The sequence below is a fragment of the Heptranchias perlo genome, chromosome 7 (genome assembly GCF_035084215.1).
Source record: "Heptranchias perlo isolate sHepPer1 chromosome 7, sHepPer1.hap1, whole genome shotgun sequence".
In the NCBI taxonomy this organism is placed as follows: Eukaryota; Metazoa; Chordata; class Chondrichthyes; order Hexanchiformes; family Hexanchidae; genus Heptranchias; species Heptranchias perlo.
The window spans coordinates 69,557,368-69,571,427 of record NC_090331.1 but is presented as its reverse complement, the minus strand read 5'-3'; the positions used below and the strand labels follow the sequence as shown (position 1 = coordinate 69,571,427).

At 45.3% G+C, this 14,060-nt stretch overlaps 1 protein-coding gene across 5 annotated transcripts in view; it reads left to right on the top strand.

Annotated features, from left to right (window-relative positions):
* The first annotated feature begins 824 nt into the window (after positions 1-824).
* tyw5 (tRNA-yW synthesizing protein 5) overlaps positions 825-14,060 on the top strand; it is a 47,152-nt gene continuing 33,916 nt past the window's right edge. The window contains exon 1 of one of the 5 annotated variants that reach the window (XM_067987811.1): positions 825-1,081. In XM_067987811.1, the coding sequence (XP_067843912.1) occupies positions 1,001-1,081 (81 nt within the window). In that variant the 5' untranslated portion in view covers positions 825-1,000. Of the gene's footprint in view, positions 1,082-2,261; positions 2,390-14,060 lie in introns of those variants that run through there. The other 4 variants (XM_067987810.1, XM_067987807.1, XM_067987808.1 and 1 more) reach the window with 4 other exon arrangements.

The following is a 14,060-nucleotide window of genomic DNA, read 5'->3' as shown; positions in this document are numbered from 1 at the left end:
TTCTCTCTCTCTCCCTGGGTCTCTCTCTCTCTGTCTCTCCTTGGGTCTCTCTCTCTCTCTCTCCCTGGGTCTCTCTCTCTCTCCCTGGGTCTCTCTCTCTCTGTCTCTCTCCCTGGGTCTCTCTCTCTCTCTCTCTCTCCCTGGGTCTCTCTCTCTCTGTCTCTCTCCCTGGGTCTCTCTCTCTCTCTCTCTCTCCCTGGGTCTGTCTCTCTCTCTCTCTCTCCCTGGGTCTCTCTCTCTCTGTCTCTCTCCCTGGGTCTGTCTCTCTCTCTCTCTCTCTCCCTGGGTCTGTCTCTCTCTCTCTCTCTCTCCCTGGGTCTGTCTCTCTCTCTCTCTCTCCCTGGGTCTGTCTCTCTCTCTCTCTCTCTCTCCCTGGGTCTGTCTCTCTCTCTCTCTCTCCCTGGGTCTGTCTCTCTCTCTCTCTCTCCCTGGGTCTGTCTCTCTCTCTCTCTCTCTCCCTGGGTCTGTCTCTCTCTCTCTCTCTCCCTGGGTCTGTCTCTCTCTCTCCTGGTCTCTCTCTCTCTCTCTCCTGGGTCTGTCTCTCTCTCTCTCTCTCTCCCTGGGTCTGTCTCTCTCTCTCTCTCCCTGGTCTGTCTCTCTCTCTCTCTCCCTGGGTCTGTCTCTCTCTCTCTCTCTCTCTCTCCCTGGGTCTGTCTCTCTCTCTCTCTCTCCCTGGGTCTGTCTCTCTCTCTCTCTCCCTGGGTCTGTCTCTCTCTCTCTCTCTCCCTGGGTCTGTCTCTCTCTCTCTCTCTCCCTGGGTCTGTCTCTCTCTCTCTCTCTCTCCCTGGGTCTGTCTCTCTCTCTCTCTCTCCCTGGGTCTGTCTCTCTCTCTCTCTCTCTCTCTCCCTGGGTCTGTCTCTCTCTCTCTCTCTCCCTGGGTCTGTCTCTCTCTCTCTCTCCCTGGGTCTGTCTCTCTCTCTCTCTCTCTCCCCCCGGGTCTGTCTGTTTGGTTCTCCGGGTCCGGGGGGTTCCAGTTTTCCGCGGACCCGGCGCAGTTCCGATGGATCTTCAGAGGAAATCTCCGGTCGCCGTCCATGGAAATGTTGATAAAGAAACATTTTTACGAGAGATTTACCCGCTGGTAAGCAGGGCCCGTGATGCGACCACGGCTCTTTCCTTCAGCTCATCCCGCAGTTGCTGCCGAGAGCCGCCGGTTACAGGGGAAGGAATTGGTTAAAAATCCCGCTCGTTATTAGTTTCCAGTTTTAAAATTAAACTTTAGTTCCTTCCGTTGAAGGAAATTAGAGTAAATTCGTAACTCTTTTAATGGTAATGGATTTTTCGAATAACATACAGTACGGAAACGGGCCATTCGGCCCATCGTATCTCTGCCGGCTCTTTGAGAGATCTCTCCAATTAATCCCACTCCCCTGCTCTTTCCCCATCGCCCTGCAAAATTTTTCCCTTCAAGTATTTATCCAATTACCTTTTGCAAGTTATTATTGAATCTGCTTCCACCGCCCTTTCAGGCAGTGCATTTCAGATCAGAACAACTCGCTGCCTAAATTTTTTTACCCCATGTCGCCTCTGGTTCTTTTGCCAATCACTTTAAATCTGTGTCCTCTGGTTACCGACCTTTCTACCACTGGAAACAGTTTCTCCTTATTTACTCTGTCAAAACCCTTAATGATTTTGAACACCTCCATTAAATTTCCTTGTAATCTTCCCTGCTCCAAGGAGAACATCCCCAGTTTCTCTGGTCTCTCCACATACCTTAATTTTCACATGTGCAAAATATCTTTTGCACATGTGAAAATTAAGCTTCTTGTTGGAATGTTTAAACATGGATTTTCATTTAAAGGGTCAAAAGGAGTTTTCTGACTACAGTTTTGAACAATTTGCACCAGAAACTGTGTTAGTTGTGACATTCAAACTGCAACTGGCTTCATTTCTACTGCAGCACAAGCTTTTACATTATGGCATGTGCATTTCTCACTTTTATCAAAAATGAAAACATCTGTATCAATCAAGTACAATCTGTTATGCGGTAATGTAATCTTATCACTGATTTCCCTCATTCCAACCTCTGTCTTCTGTGATGACATTTCCCCTTTGACAAATGTTTGTCTGCAAAGCTTTATGCATTTTGAATAATATTTCACTGACAAGTTTATCTTCTGCTGTTGGAGATGCCTTACCAGTGTTCAGACATTTTTTGTCTTTGTGATTGAAGGACCACATGTAAAATTTACATTAATGTTCCCATTAAGTTGCATACAGATACTAACAGATGTTGGTGTTCTGATTTTTAGATTTAAACACCGGTCAGAAAAGTGAATTTCAGAACCCACAAAATTCAAACAACAAATAATGTATAGGCCCAAATAGAACAGAGTTGCAAGAACTCCATGGGCTGGATTGCATGACACATGTGACTGTCAGTCATAGGGTAAGGATTTCCAAACTATCAGTCCTTGGAATTTCCAGAAGTCTCAAAATGGGTCATGTCAGACTGATGTGATGCATGATTGTGTGCAACCCCTGGTTGGCACTAGGACTATTTGTGCTAATTACACCAATCATTGGATATCTAAATTGCACAATATCAAAATCTGTTAATGTGCTGTCAGATTCTTCCTATTCAACCAAAGCATTACTATTCTCAAACATCATTTTCAGTCTCCTGCTGAAAGCTTTATATTTGGATTGTGTTTGGATTCAATCATCTGGGATTCACTGTTGAGGTACTGGTCACAGTAACGTCACCCGTTGCCCGCCTCTGCCTCAGTCCATCTGCTGCTGAAGCCCTCATGCATGTCTTTGTCATCTACAGATTTGACTATTCTAATGCACTCCTGGCTGGCCTCCCATCCTCCACTCTTTGTAAACATAAGCTCATCCAAAACTCTGCTTCCAGTATCCTAACCCACACCAAGTCTCAATCACCCATCACCCCTGTCCTTGCTGACCTACGTTGGCTCCCGGTCCCCAATGCCTGCAATTTAAAATTCTCATTCTTGTGTTCAAATCCATTCATGGCTTCACTTCTCCTTGTCTCTGTAATCTCCTCCCGCCCTACAACCCTCCGAGAACCCTGGTTGCTCCAACTCTAGCCTCTTGTGCATCCTTCACTCCCTTCGTCTCACTATTGGCGGATGTGCCTTCACCAGTCTAGGCCTGGTGTAGAATTCCCTCCTTGAATCTTTCTGCCTCGTCAACTCCCTCTCCTCTAAAATCCTCCTTAAAACCCACCTCTTTAGCCAAGCTTTTGGTCACCCAATCTAATATCTCTTTTGGCTCGGCATTCATTTTTGTCTAATTCCACCTCTGTGAAGCGCCTTGGAACCTTTTTCTGCATTAAGGGTACTATATAAATGTGCATTGTTGTAATATTGTAACATTAGCTCCACCATCACAAATGTAACTGCAAGCATTTCTATTGTTGCATAATTACTTGAAGAGTTTCATTAGTAACATGACATCATTCAGCCCCTCGTGCCTGTTCTGCCATTCAATCAACTCATGGCTCAACTCCATTTACCCATCTTTGATCCATACACCTTGATATCCTTACCTAACAAAAATCTATCGATCTTAGTCTTGAAAATTTCAATTGACCCAGCATCCACAGCCTTTTAGGGGAGAGAGAGATCCAGATTTCAACTAGACTTTGTATATCAAGTCAATTGTTGATTGTGCTTAAGAATTCAGAATCTGGCCTCAATTCACCAAATTAATTGCAACAAACTGCAACTGTTTTTGCACTGCATTGCATCAATTAATTTTACCAGTAGAGGGTGCTCAGAATCTTTTGGGAATTTACTGTACATAAAGAAACACCATTGCTTTGACAAGGCAACTGAGAATGTTACTTTTTTTTTTCTGTTAAAAGCAATTGTAGTTAATGAAAGGCCTCAAAATCTACAATCCACTCAATTACATTTTGATTTCTTTGCATATTATTCCCTTTTCTTTCGAGACAGCTGGTACCTGCTTAATTGCTCATTGGGGCTGCATGGCTGGAATTTTGAACTTTCCATGTGGGGAATTGTGAGCATGAACCCATATAATAACATACGGGATATCAAATGCCCAAACCACTAGTTTATTTTAGGGCTGGATCAATATTGCAGCTGAATTCATATTAGCAGCTGTATCTTTCTTGTTAGTCTTTAAGATTAGGTAAGCACTCTCACTTAAACAAAAAAGAGCTCAGCAATAATCATGCCATACAGTCAACAACGTGCATTTAAAAAGTGCTTCTCATGGGCAGGAAGACATCTGAGTATTTACAATAAGGAGGAAAGGGATAGCGTGCACACTGAGCATCTAGCTTTATTGGTGAAGATGAATAGAGAGGGAGGGTATCAATTAGCAGGTTTGGGTACAGCTGGATCATGGAGTTGGTTCGCAGTTGATCCTCAACATCTGTAATTGGGCTCCAGGGCAACAAGTGGAGCAGGGCCAAGGCGATGTCTGCTTGTCTTGGCACCGTGCTGGCCCACATGATCCACCCTGACCAGTCCGACACGGTCCTGGGCCGGAGAATCCACGATAACAGCCACCTGGTCCGGGACCTGATCCCAGGGGGCTGGTCTGTCAGCCACCTTCCTTTCCCTGGATCGGGAGAAGGCGTTCAACAGGGTGGATCACGAGTACTTTTTCGGGACTCTGCGTGCTTTCAGGTTCGGGTCCGACTTCTGTACGCTGCCTGGAGTGTCTGATTAAGGTTAACGGATTCTTGACGGCGCCCCTTCGTTTCAGGAGAGGAGTGCGTCAGGTATGCCCAATTTCCGGCCAATTATACACCGTCTGCATGGAGCCTTTCCTGCGTCTCTTGCGGAAGAGGTTGTCGGGACTGACTCTGCGCGAGCCAGGCGTGGAGGTCGTCCTTTTGGCGTATGCCGATGACGTGCTCCTCGTGGTCATGGATCCCGTTGACTTGCGGAGGATGCGCGAGCGCTAAAAGGTGTACTCTACCACGTCCTCCGCAAGGATCAACTGGGAGAAATGTTCCGGACTCCTTGTGGGTCAGTGGCGGGTGGACTCCCTGCCGGAGGAGCTACGGCCTTTTGCCCGGAGCACCACGCACCTCCGGTACCTGGGAGTCTACCTTAGCCCTGCCGAGGAAGTCTGGCCGGCGAACCGGCAAGAGCTGGAGGCCAAAGTAACCGCTCGCCTAGGGCGCTGGACAGGACTGCTCCGAGTGTCATCCTACAGGGGTCGAGTGCTGGTCATAAACCAGCTGGTGGCCGCAATGTTGTGGGACCGGTTGGTCACTTTAATCCCTCCTCCTGAGTTTGTCGGCAAGATTCAGAAGAAGCTCATCGACTTCTTCTGGGGGGTCGCTGCTGCGGCCCTGAGTCTCCCACTTAGGGAGGGCGGTCGGGGGCTGGTGTGCATCCGCACCCAGGTGGCAACTTTCCTCCTTCGGACCCTGCAGCGATACCTGTACGTTGAGGATTCTCCTAGATGGTGTGTGCTGGCCACGTATTTCTTCCGCCAGCTGCACGGCCTGAACTACGACACGCAGCTCCTGTTTATCACGTTGCTAGGCAGTCGCGCATCTTTGCGGGAGCTGCCTATTTTTTACCAGGATCTGATCAGGATCTGGAATATGGTTGCCTCCTGCCAGCGCTCTCCCCCATCAGGGGTGGCGGCCGTCCTGCAGGAGCCGCTGCTCAGGGATCCGTTCCTCTGCAGCGTTGGCTTCAGCAGCGCGCGGATGACGGAGGAGAGGGCCCTGGCCGGTAAGGTAACCAGAGTCAGGGACGTCCTGGATGGCGGAGGGCTGGGCTGGATGGCGCCAGGGACACTGGGCACACGGATGTCCTTGCGCCATGTCTGGGACGCGGCCGCCGCCATCCGGGCGTTGAAAGTGGCACTCGGCCCTGACTCCACTCTTTGTGTGGAGGAGGCTCAAGCGTGTGGAGCCATCCCGTCCAATCTGACCCCCGTTCGGATGGAATTCCTCATCGGCATCAGGCCCCGAAACCTCCCTCGGAGGGCTGTGCCTCACAACTTGAGCCGTCTCTCGGAAATTCCCTCCGTGCCATTTCACTCTGCGCGGAGGGATTTCCTGTACGGGCTGCTCCTGCACACTCTCCACTTCCTCGCCCTCATCTCTCGCCCAGACACGCCCTGGCGTACCATCCTGCCGTCCGGCGGAGGCGAGGTTCCCTAGTGGAGGGCTCTCTACTCGGGGATCCTCCCGTGTGCCTTTGGGGCTCTGGGGTGGAGAGTGTTGCACAGAGCAGTCGCGACCAACAGGCGTTTACGCCATTTCACGGACTCCCAGGCCGCCTGCAATTTCTGCGGCCTGGACGAGTCCGTGTTTCATTTACTCATGGGGTGTGGGAGGCTGCAGCCCCTGTTCCGCTATTTAAGGGAGCTGCTCCTCAAGTTCTGGCTGCACTTCAGTCCTACGCTCCTGATCTTTGGCCGCCCAGTGAGGGGGGGGTGGGGGTGGGGCTGGGGCTGGGGTCGGTGGACGTCCTCGTGGGCCTGCTCCTGGGCCTGTCCAAGGTGGCTATCCACAGGTCCAGGTTAGACGCAGCCTGTGGGGGCAGTGGCTCCAACTGTCTGCCTTTCTTCTGCGGCATTCTCCGCGCCCGGGTGGCCCTGGAGAGGGAGCATGCGGTGTCTGTCGGTACGCTTGAGGCTTTCCGCGACCGGTGGGCACCGCAGGGACTGGAGAGCATCCTGGACCGATATAATAAAATTATAATTTAACACTTATTTTTGGTTTATTGGTTTACTGCACATGAACACACCCTAACCCCCCCTTCTTATATAAAAAAAAAGGGGGGGGAAAGGGAAAAAAAAGCAAAAAAAAAAGTGGAGTAGGAAAGTAAACTCAATGATCTCATTAGAAGAACAGCAGAATGTGCAGTGGGGTAGGCTGTTAGGTAAGAATAACTGCATTACAGGAAAAGTGGAGTTTATTTACATCCCATACTGATGGACAAGGGAACCTTGTATATCCTTCAGATAAAAGGAAAGGATCTTGGTAAAGTGAAGCCTAAATGGCTAAATAGAAGTCTGTAGGGAAATTAATTTTTAAAAAGTATTTTTCTATGTATAAAAGGTTCAGGGTAATGTTGTTATCTATGAGAATTTTTTTTTATCCTTCCATTAAGTAGTTTGATAATGGTTCAGGGGGAAGCAAGAATGCATTATTTGATGATACTGTTAATGATTGCTTCAGCATGTTAGTAAGAGTATTATAAAGAGCACTTTATTAAAATTAGTATTCTTGTAAGGATCCTGAGACAATATTGGCTCGCCATGTGAAGGAACAAAAACAATAACTTGCATTTTTATAGCACCTGTAACATAAAAAACATCCCAAGACACTTCTCAAATGGAAACAGACAAAAAAATGGATGCGAAGCAATAGAGGAAGAGATTTAAAGGGGTGACTGAAAGCTTGATCTAAAACATAGGTTATGAGAAGGTTTTTAAAGGGTAAAGTGAGATGTTGGATAGGTGAAGGAGTTTAGGGAGAGAGTTCGAGAGAGTGGACCCAAGGCTGCTGCAGGGTTTGCCCCTAAAGGCAGGAAAAAGAGAGAGCTGGGAACACATAAAAGGCTAGGGTCAGAGAACTGAAGCCTGAAGGAATTTGCAGAGACAGCAATCATAGTATCAATAGGTTTAGAACAGCTATGGAAAAGGACACGGACCACTCTAAAGTAAAAATACTCAATTGGAGGAGGGCTAATTTCAATGGGATGAGAACAGATCTAGCCCGGGTAAATTGGAATCAAAGATTGGCAGGCAAAACTAATTGAACAGCGGGCGGCCTTTAGGAGGAGATGGTTCAGGTACAGTCTAGGCACACTCCTACGAGGCAGAAAGGTAGGACAATTAAAGCCAGAGCTCCCTGGATGACAAAAGAGATAGTGAGTAAGATGAAATGGAAAAAAGGGGCATATAACAGATATCAGGTTAATTACACAAGTGAGAACCAGTGGGGCAGAGGGGCAGTGAAAAAGGAAATAAGAGGGGCAAAGAAAGAGTTTGGGAATAGACTGGTAGCCAACATAAAAGGGAATCCAAAAGTCTTCTATAGGCATGTTAACAGTAAATGGGTAGTAGGAAGAGGGGTGGGGCTGATTAGGGATCATAAGGGAGTTCTACACATGCCGGCAGAGGGGATGGCTGAGGTACTAAATGAGAGCTTTGCATCTATCTTTACCAAGGAAGAAGATGCTGACAGAATCTCAGTAAAGGAAGATGTAGTTGAGATACTGGACGGGCTAAAAATTGATAAATAAGAGGTACTTAAAGTAGATGTCATCCGCTCCAGATGGGATGCATCCTAGGTTGCTGAGGGAAGTAAGGGTGGAAATTGTGGAGGTACTGGCCATAATCTTCCTAACATCCGTAGATACGGGGGTGGTGCCAGAGGACTGGAGAATTGCAAATGTTACACCCTTCTTCAAAAAAGGATGTAAGGATAAACCCAGCAACTATAGGCCAGTCTGTTTAACCTCAGTGGTGGGGAAACTTTGAGAAACGATAATCTGGGACAGAATTAACAGTCACTTGAATGAGTGTAGATTGATTAGGAAAAGCCAGCACGGATTTATTAAAGGCAAATTGTGTTTAACTAACCTGATTGAGTTTTTTGATGAGGTAACAGAGGGTAGATGAGAACAATGCAGTTGATGTGGTGTATATGGACTTTCAAAAGATGTTTGATAAAGTTCCGCATGGTAGGCTTATTATCAAGATTGCGGCCCATGGAATAAAGTGGGCAGTAGCAACATGGATACAGAATTGACTAAGGGACAGGAAACAGAGAGTAGTGGTGAACGGTATTTTTCAGATTGGTGGGAGGTATACAGTGGTGTTCCCCAGGGGTCGGTGCTGGGACCACTGCTTTTCTTGATATATATTAATGACTTGGACTTAGGTGTACAGTGCACAATTTCAAAATTTGCAGATGACACAAAACTTGGAAGGGTAGTAAACAGTGAGGAGGATAATGATAGACTTCAAGAGGATTTAGACAGGCTGGTGGCATGGGCGGACACGGAGCAGATGAAATTTAACGCAGAAAAATGCGAAGTGATACATTTTGATAGGAAGAATGAGGAGAGGCAATATAAACTAGAGGGCACAACTCTAAAAGGGGAACAGGAACAGAGAGACTTGTGGGTATATGTGCACAAATCACTGAAGGTGGCAGGGCAGGTTGAGAAAGTGGTTAAAAAAGCATCTGGGATCCTGGGCTTTATAAATAGAGGCATAGAGTACAAAAGTATGGAAGTCATGATCAACCTTTATAAAACACTGGTTCGGCCACAACTGGAGTATTGTATCCAGTGCTGGTCACCGCACTTTAGAAAAGATGTGGAGGCCTTAAAGAGGGTGCAGAAGAGATTTACTAGAATGATTCCAGGGATGAAGGACTTAAATTACGTGGATAGACTGGAGAAGCTGGGGTTGTTCTCCTAGGAACAGAGACGATTGCGAGGAGATTTGATAGAGGTATTCAAAATCATGAAGGGTCTGGACAGAGTAGATAGAGAGAAACTGTTCCCATTGGTGGAAGGGTCAAGGACCAGAGGGCATAGATTTAAGGTGATTGACAAAAGAACCAAAGGTGACATGAGGAAAAACCTTTTTACACAGTGGGTGGTTAGGATCTGGAATGTACTGCCCAAGGGGGTGGTGGAGGCAGATTCAATCTTGGCCTTCAAAAGGAAACTGGATAAGTACTTGAAAGGAAAAAATTTGCAGGGCTACGGGGATAGGACGGGGGAGTGGGACTAGCTGGATTGCTGTTGCATAGAACTGGTGCGGACTCGATGGGCCGAATGGCCTCCTTGCGTGCTGTAACCTTTCTATGATTCTGTATGTGTGGGGTAAGGCCATGGAGCAATTTAAAGACCAGGATGAGGTGTTTAGGTTTAGTGGGCAAAGGTGAGCACTGTATTGTTGAATTTCAGTTGGTGAGGCAGATTAATGCTACTGATAATTTAATTGTAAACAATTTTACAACACCAAGTTATAGTCCAGCAATTTTATTTTAAATTCACAAGCTTTCGGAGACTTCCTCCTTCCTCAGGTAAACATTTACCTGAGGAAGGAGGAAGTCTCCGAAAGCTTGTGAATTTAAAATAAAATTGCTGGACTATAACTTGGTGTTGTAAAATTGTTTACAATTGTCAACCCCAGTCCATCACCGGCATCTCCACATCATGATAATTTAATGTTAGTACCTGATTTCAGGAGGGCTAAATTTCCACATATGAGGGAAGATTTGGGGAAGGGACATTGGGGTAGGTTGTTTGGTAAGAATATCTGCAATATAAAGGAAACATGGAACATGTTTACATCCATGCTGATGGATAAGGGAGCCTTGTGAATCCCTAAAAGAAAAAGAACTGTTCATAGTAAAGTGAAGTCTAAATGGCTAAGTAGGAAGGTCTGTAGGGAAATTAACCTTAAAAAGATTGTGTTTTCACAGAGCAGCATGTTTTTTTTGGAGTCTGTGTACTGTGTATATTAATTAACAATGTAAAAAAAGTTTGAGAAGTAAGATATTTTATTGTTGTCCAGATTCATGTGTTTAATGTCGAGTGCAGGGTATTTCATACATTGAACCTGTGAGATGACAAGTTGTGCTGGGAATAGACGCCACCTTATGCTTATTAGATAAATTAAGAAAGTTTGCGGGCATCATACCCACACACGAGCAAGGCGTTTGAGATAATAGTTTTGGAATTAGTATTATCAGGGGAATTAATATCCTCAATCAATTTTTGATAAGGTGGTATTAAAAATGAAGAGGGATGAACATTTGAACCAGTTTTCCCAAGAGTATGGATCAAAGAGAGGCTCTTAATATTCGTCCACTTATTGAGATGTATTAAGCTGAATAATTTGAAATCCCAGTGTCATTAGCCTTGCCTGTTTTTGGATAGGTTGCTTGGTTCAGTGCCAGCTCTCTGATGCTGTCTATCTTGATAGCAATACTCTAGAAAGGTCTCTGGAAAGAAAGAGAGAGCGGTTGTCAAAACAATTTGCACCCAGGCTTTAAAGTGCGCTCAGTTTCAATTTGGAGGGAGGATTAATGTTTGTTCAAATGTTAGATCCTGTGTTTGTGAAATATTTCTTGTTTTGAGCAGTTCCCTTGTTTCAGTATCTTTGATATGTTTAACCCTGTTTTATTTTTGTCTGATTACACTCCTGTGAAGCGCCTTGGGATGTTTTATGATAAAGGCGCTACATAAATGCAGGTTGTTGTTGTTCACAGGTTCTTCCTTTTCGTGCAAAGTTTTCATCATGGTGCTTATGTCAGAGCTTTAATCAGGCACTTTGTTTAGTTGATCAGTGGTTTTATTTGAATTTTGTGTGTTTAATTTTATTTCCATTTCAGTTACAGAATGTCTCACTGTGTGTCAAATATGGTTACCTGCCCAAAAATATGATGGTAAACATTCAAACTGAAAGTGTTAAACAGAGAAAGACTTGCTAAGCAGTCTGTAGAGCCAGCGCTCGATATTACAGAACAGAAGAGTGGTGCTAGCTAAAACCTGATCATTTCATCCAGAGCTGTTATATTTCTATCCAGAGTAACACTGCCTCATGTTATTGATTAATTTCTGGGTACTGTCATCATAACAATAATACTTATATTTATATAGTGCTTTAGAGCATTGAAACATCTAGGTGCAGTGAATTTTTTTGAAGTGTGGTGATTTGTTATGCATCATGTTGCCTTGTAGCACCACCCATGGTGGTAGGAAGATTGGTTGCTACTGGAAACTTCCTAACCCATTTTCAGTGGTGATACAGAAAGCTCCAAATGGTGGCAGAATAACCACGATGATTTAAATTCAGGAGGGATAACTTGCATTTTGTTTTAAACTTGGTTACTGGCTTATACCTTTAAAAAGTGATCATATATCTCCAGTGTCCATAAATTTTGATCTTCTCCATGCCCTTTAATGGGTAATGGAAACCTTGATTTTATTCAGTTCTTCAGTAGGCTGAGAGGAAACAGGGCAGTACCAGAGTTAAAATTGCTGTGCATCACTTACCGTCCCTTTCGCACTCCACCGCCATATATACTGGGACCTTCTGCTGGAGAGCCCAGGCTGAATTAGGTGGGAGCCTCATTACTGTATGCAAATCTGGGTCCTACGAAGAACCCCGATGCAATTTCGATGGACAACTGGGCGGAGCATGTGCCATTCACACCCGCCCAGTTGAACCAGACAGAAAAGCGGAAGAGGTCCCAAAAACAAAAGTAAATAATTATTTTTGTGGGGCCAGGAGGAGCAGGAGTTCTCTTCTGGGCTGTATAAGAATAACATGGGCAGATGCCGCCTCGGGCTCCCCCCACCCCATCCCCCCCCCAGACCTACCCTTCTGCTGGCTGGTTCATCCCTTCCTGGCTGACTGATATTGCGCTGGCCTGGAGCTGGCGAGCTGCATTGGGACACCCGTTTGAGGGGTGCAACTCAACACGGCATGGTAATGAAGGCACCGCCCCGGGCAGGAATTGATGGACATTCTGCCTGCCTGTTCCATGCCTGGAATTAAATGACCTCATGACCATGCTGCCGGTGAGTTGTGCACCCTGAGCGGGCCATTGCGATATCGGGTGACTCAGAGGCTGAGCCAGCCAGCCCGCAGGTAGGATCCGGGAGAGGGAAAAGGTCTGAGGAGGGGTCGATTACAATTGTGTGGGGAGGGGCGGGGGAGCCCAGGGCGGTAGCGGCCCATGGTATTGCTCCTCTTGGCCTCACAAAAATGTTTCTACACTCATCTTTTGGGCCTGCTTCTGCTTCACTGCCTGGTACAACTGGGCAGAGCATGCACGGTGCATTGTCCATCCAGTTGTCCCTCGAAATTGCATCGGGGACCTATGTGTGTCATGGGATCCCGATTTGCATATAGCAATGAGGTTCCTGCCTGATTCAGGAACCAAGGAGGACTAAGGCCCACAGCCCATTAAGTTTGAAATACACTAGGAGAGAATACAAAATAAATAAATCAACTAGTAGTGGTTTGGTGATATCAAGCTTGAGTTTTAAAAGCTGGCAGATTGTAAGAGGCAAAGCAGCAATGGGGCTGTAAGTGGTGCACGGCAATTTTAATTCCGCTACTACCATGTTTCCGCCAGGCGAGCTGAGTTAAAATCTGACCTTTTATTTCTGTTGCAAATTCAATGTTTCCACTTTCACTCCTTCTTCATCCACTGACGCTCTTGGCCTCACTCTCTGTCTCTGACTCTACTTTTGTTCCACCTAAACTACAAATGCTCACTCTTAATCTAACACTTGTCACCCAGTTTTGTACTGTAACACATTCTTTCCTAAGAACTCAAAACTGTTGAGCTTGTTCAGTCTTCTCTTTCTCTTACAATCTGCCAGCTTTTAAAACGCAAGCTTGGTATCACCGAACCAGTACTAGTTGATTTATTTATTTTGTATTCTCTCCTAGTGTATTTCAAACTTAATGGGCTGTGGGTCTTAGTCCTTCTTGGTTCCTTAATTTAAAAAAAAATCACACTTAGCTGCCAGCAGTGCCCTTATCTTCCTGGAATTATTACAGAAAATTGCTCAGTAGGTATGCAATAGTACCTGCCAGTTGCACTTCCTAAAATGTATACCTAATTAGCTGTTCAAACTTAGACATTTTTGTGTTGGTTTTAGAAACTTGAAGGGTGTCTACTGATGACTTTGGAAAGTAAATAATCCAATTTAGGGTTAATTGAAGGTCAGGTTTTGATTTTATTGAGCACAATAATTTAACGTCTATAAGCAGTGATATCATTACAGAAATATCTCTAGGGACGTGCAAGATTCAAATTACAGGGCAAATCAACAATTTTCACTAATTGTATTTTTGCAGCAACAAGGAAACAAATTGACTTTCTGCAAAATATAGCAAAAAAAAGCACACCTAAAACAATATGGGCTTGGAAAAATGTGTTTAGAATTTAAAATGACAATAAAATGATAGGAATAAATATGTTTTTGGAATGAAGGTTATGAAGTCATCGTTAAAATCAGAGTTTTTAACCGGAATTAAAAATAATACTACTGACGTTATCCCTTCATTATTAAAATTAGGATTGAATCAGGGGATAAGAAGCCAAA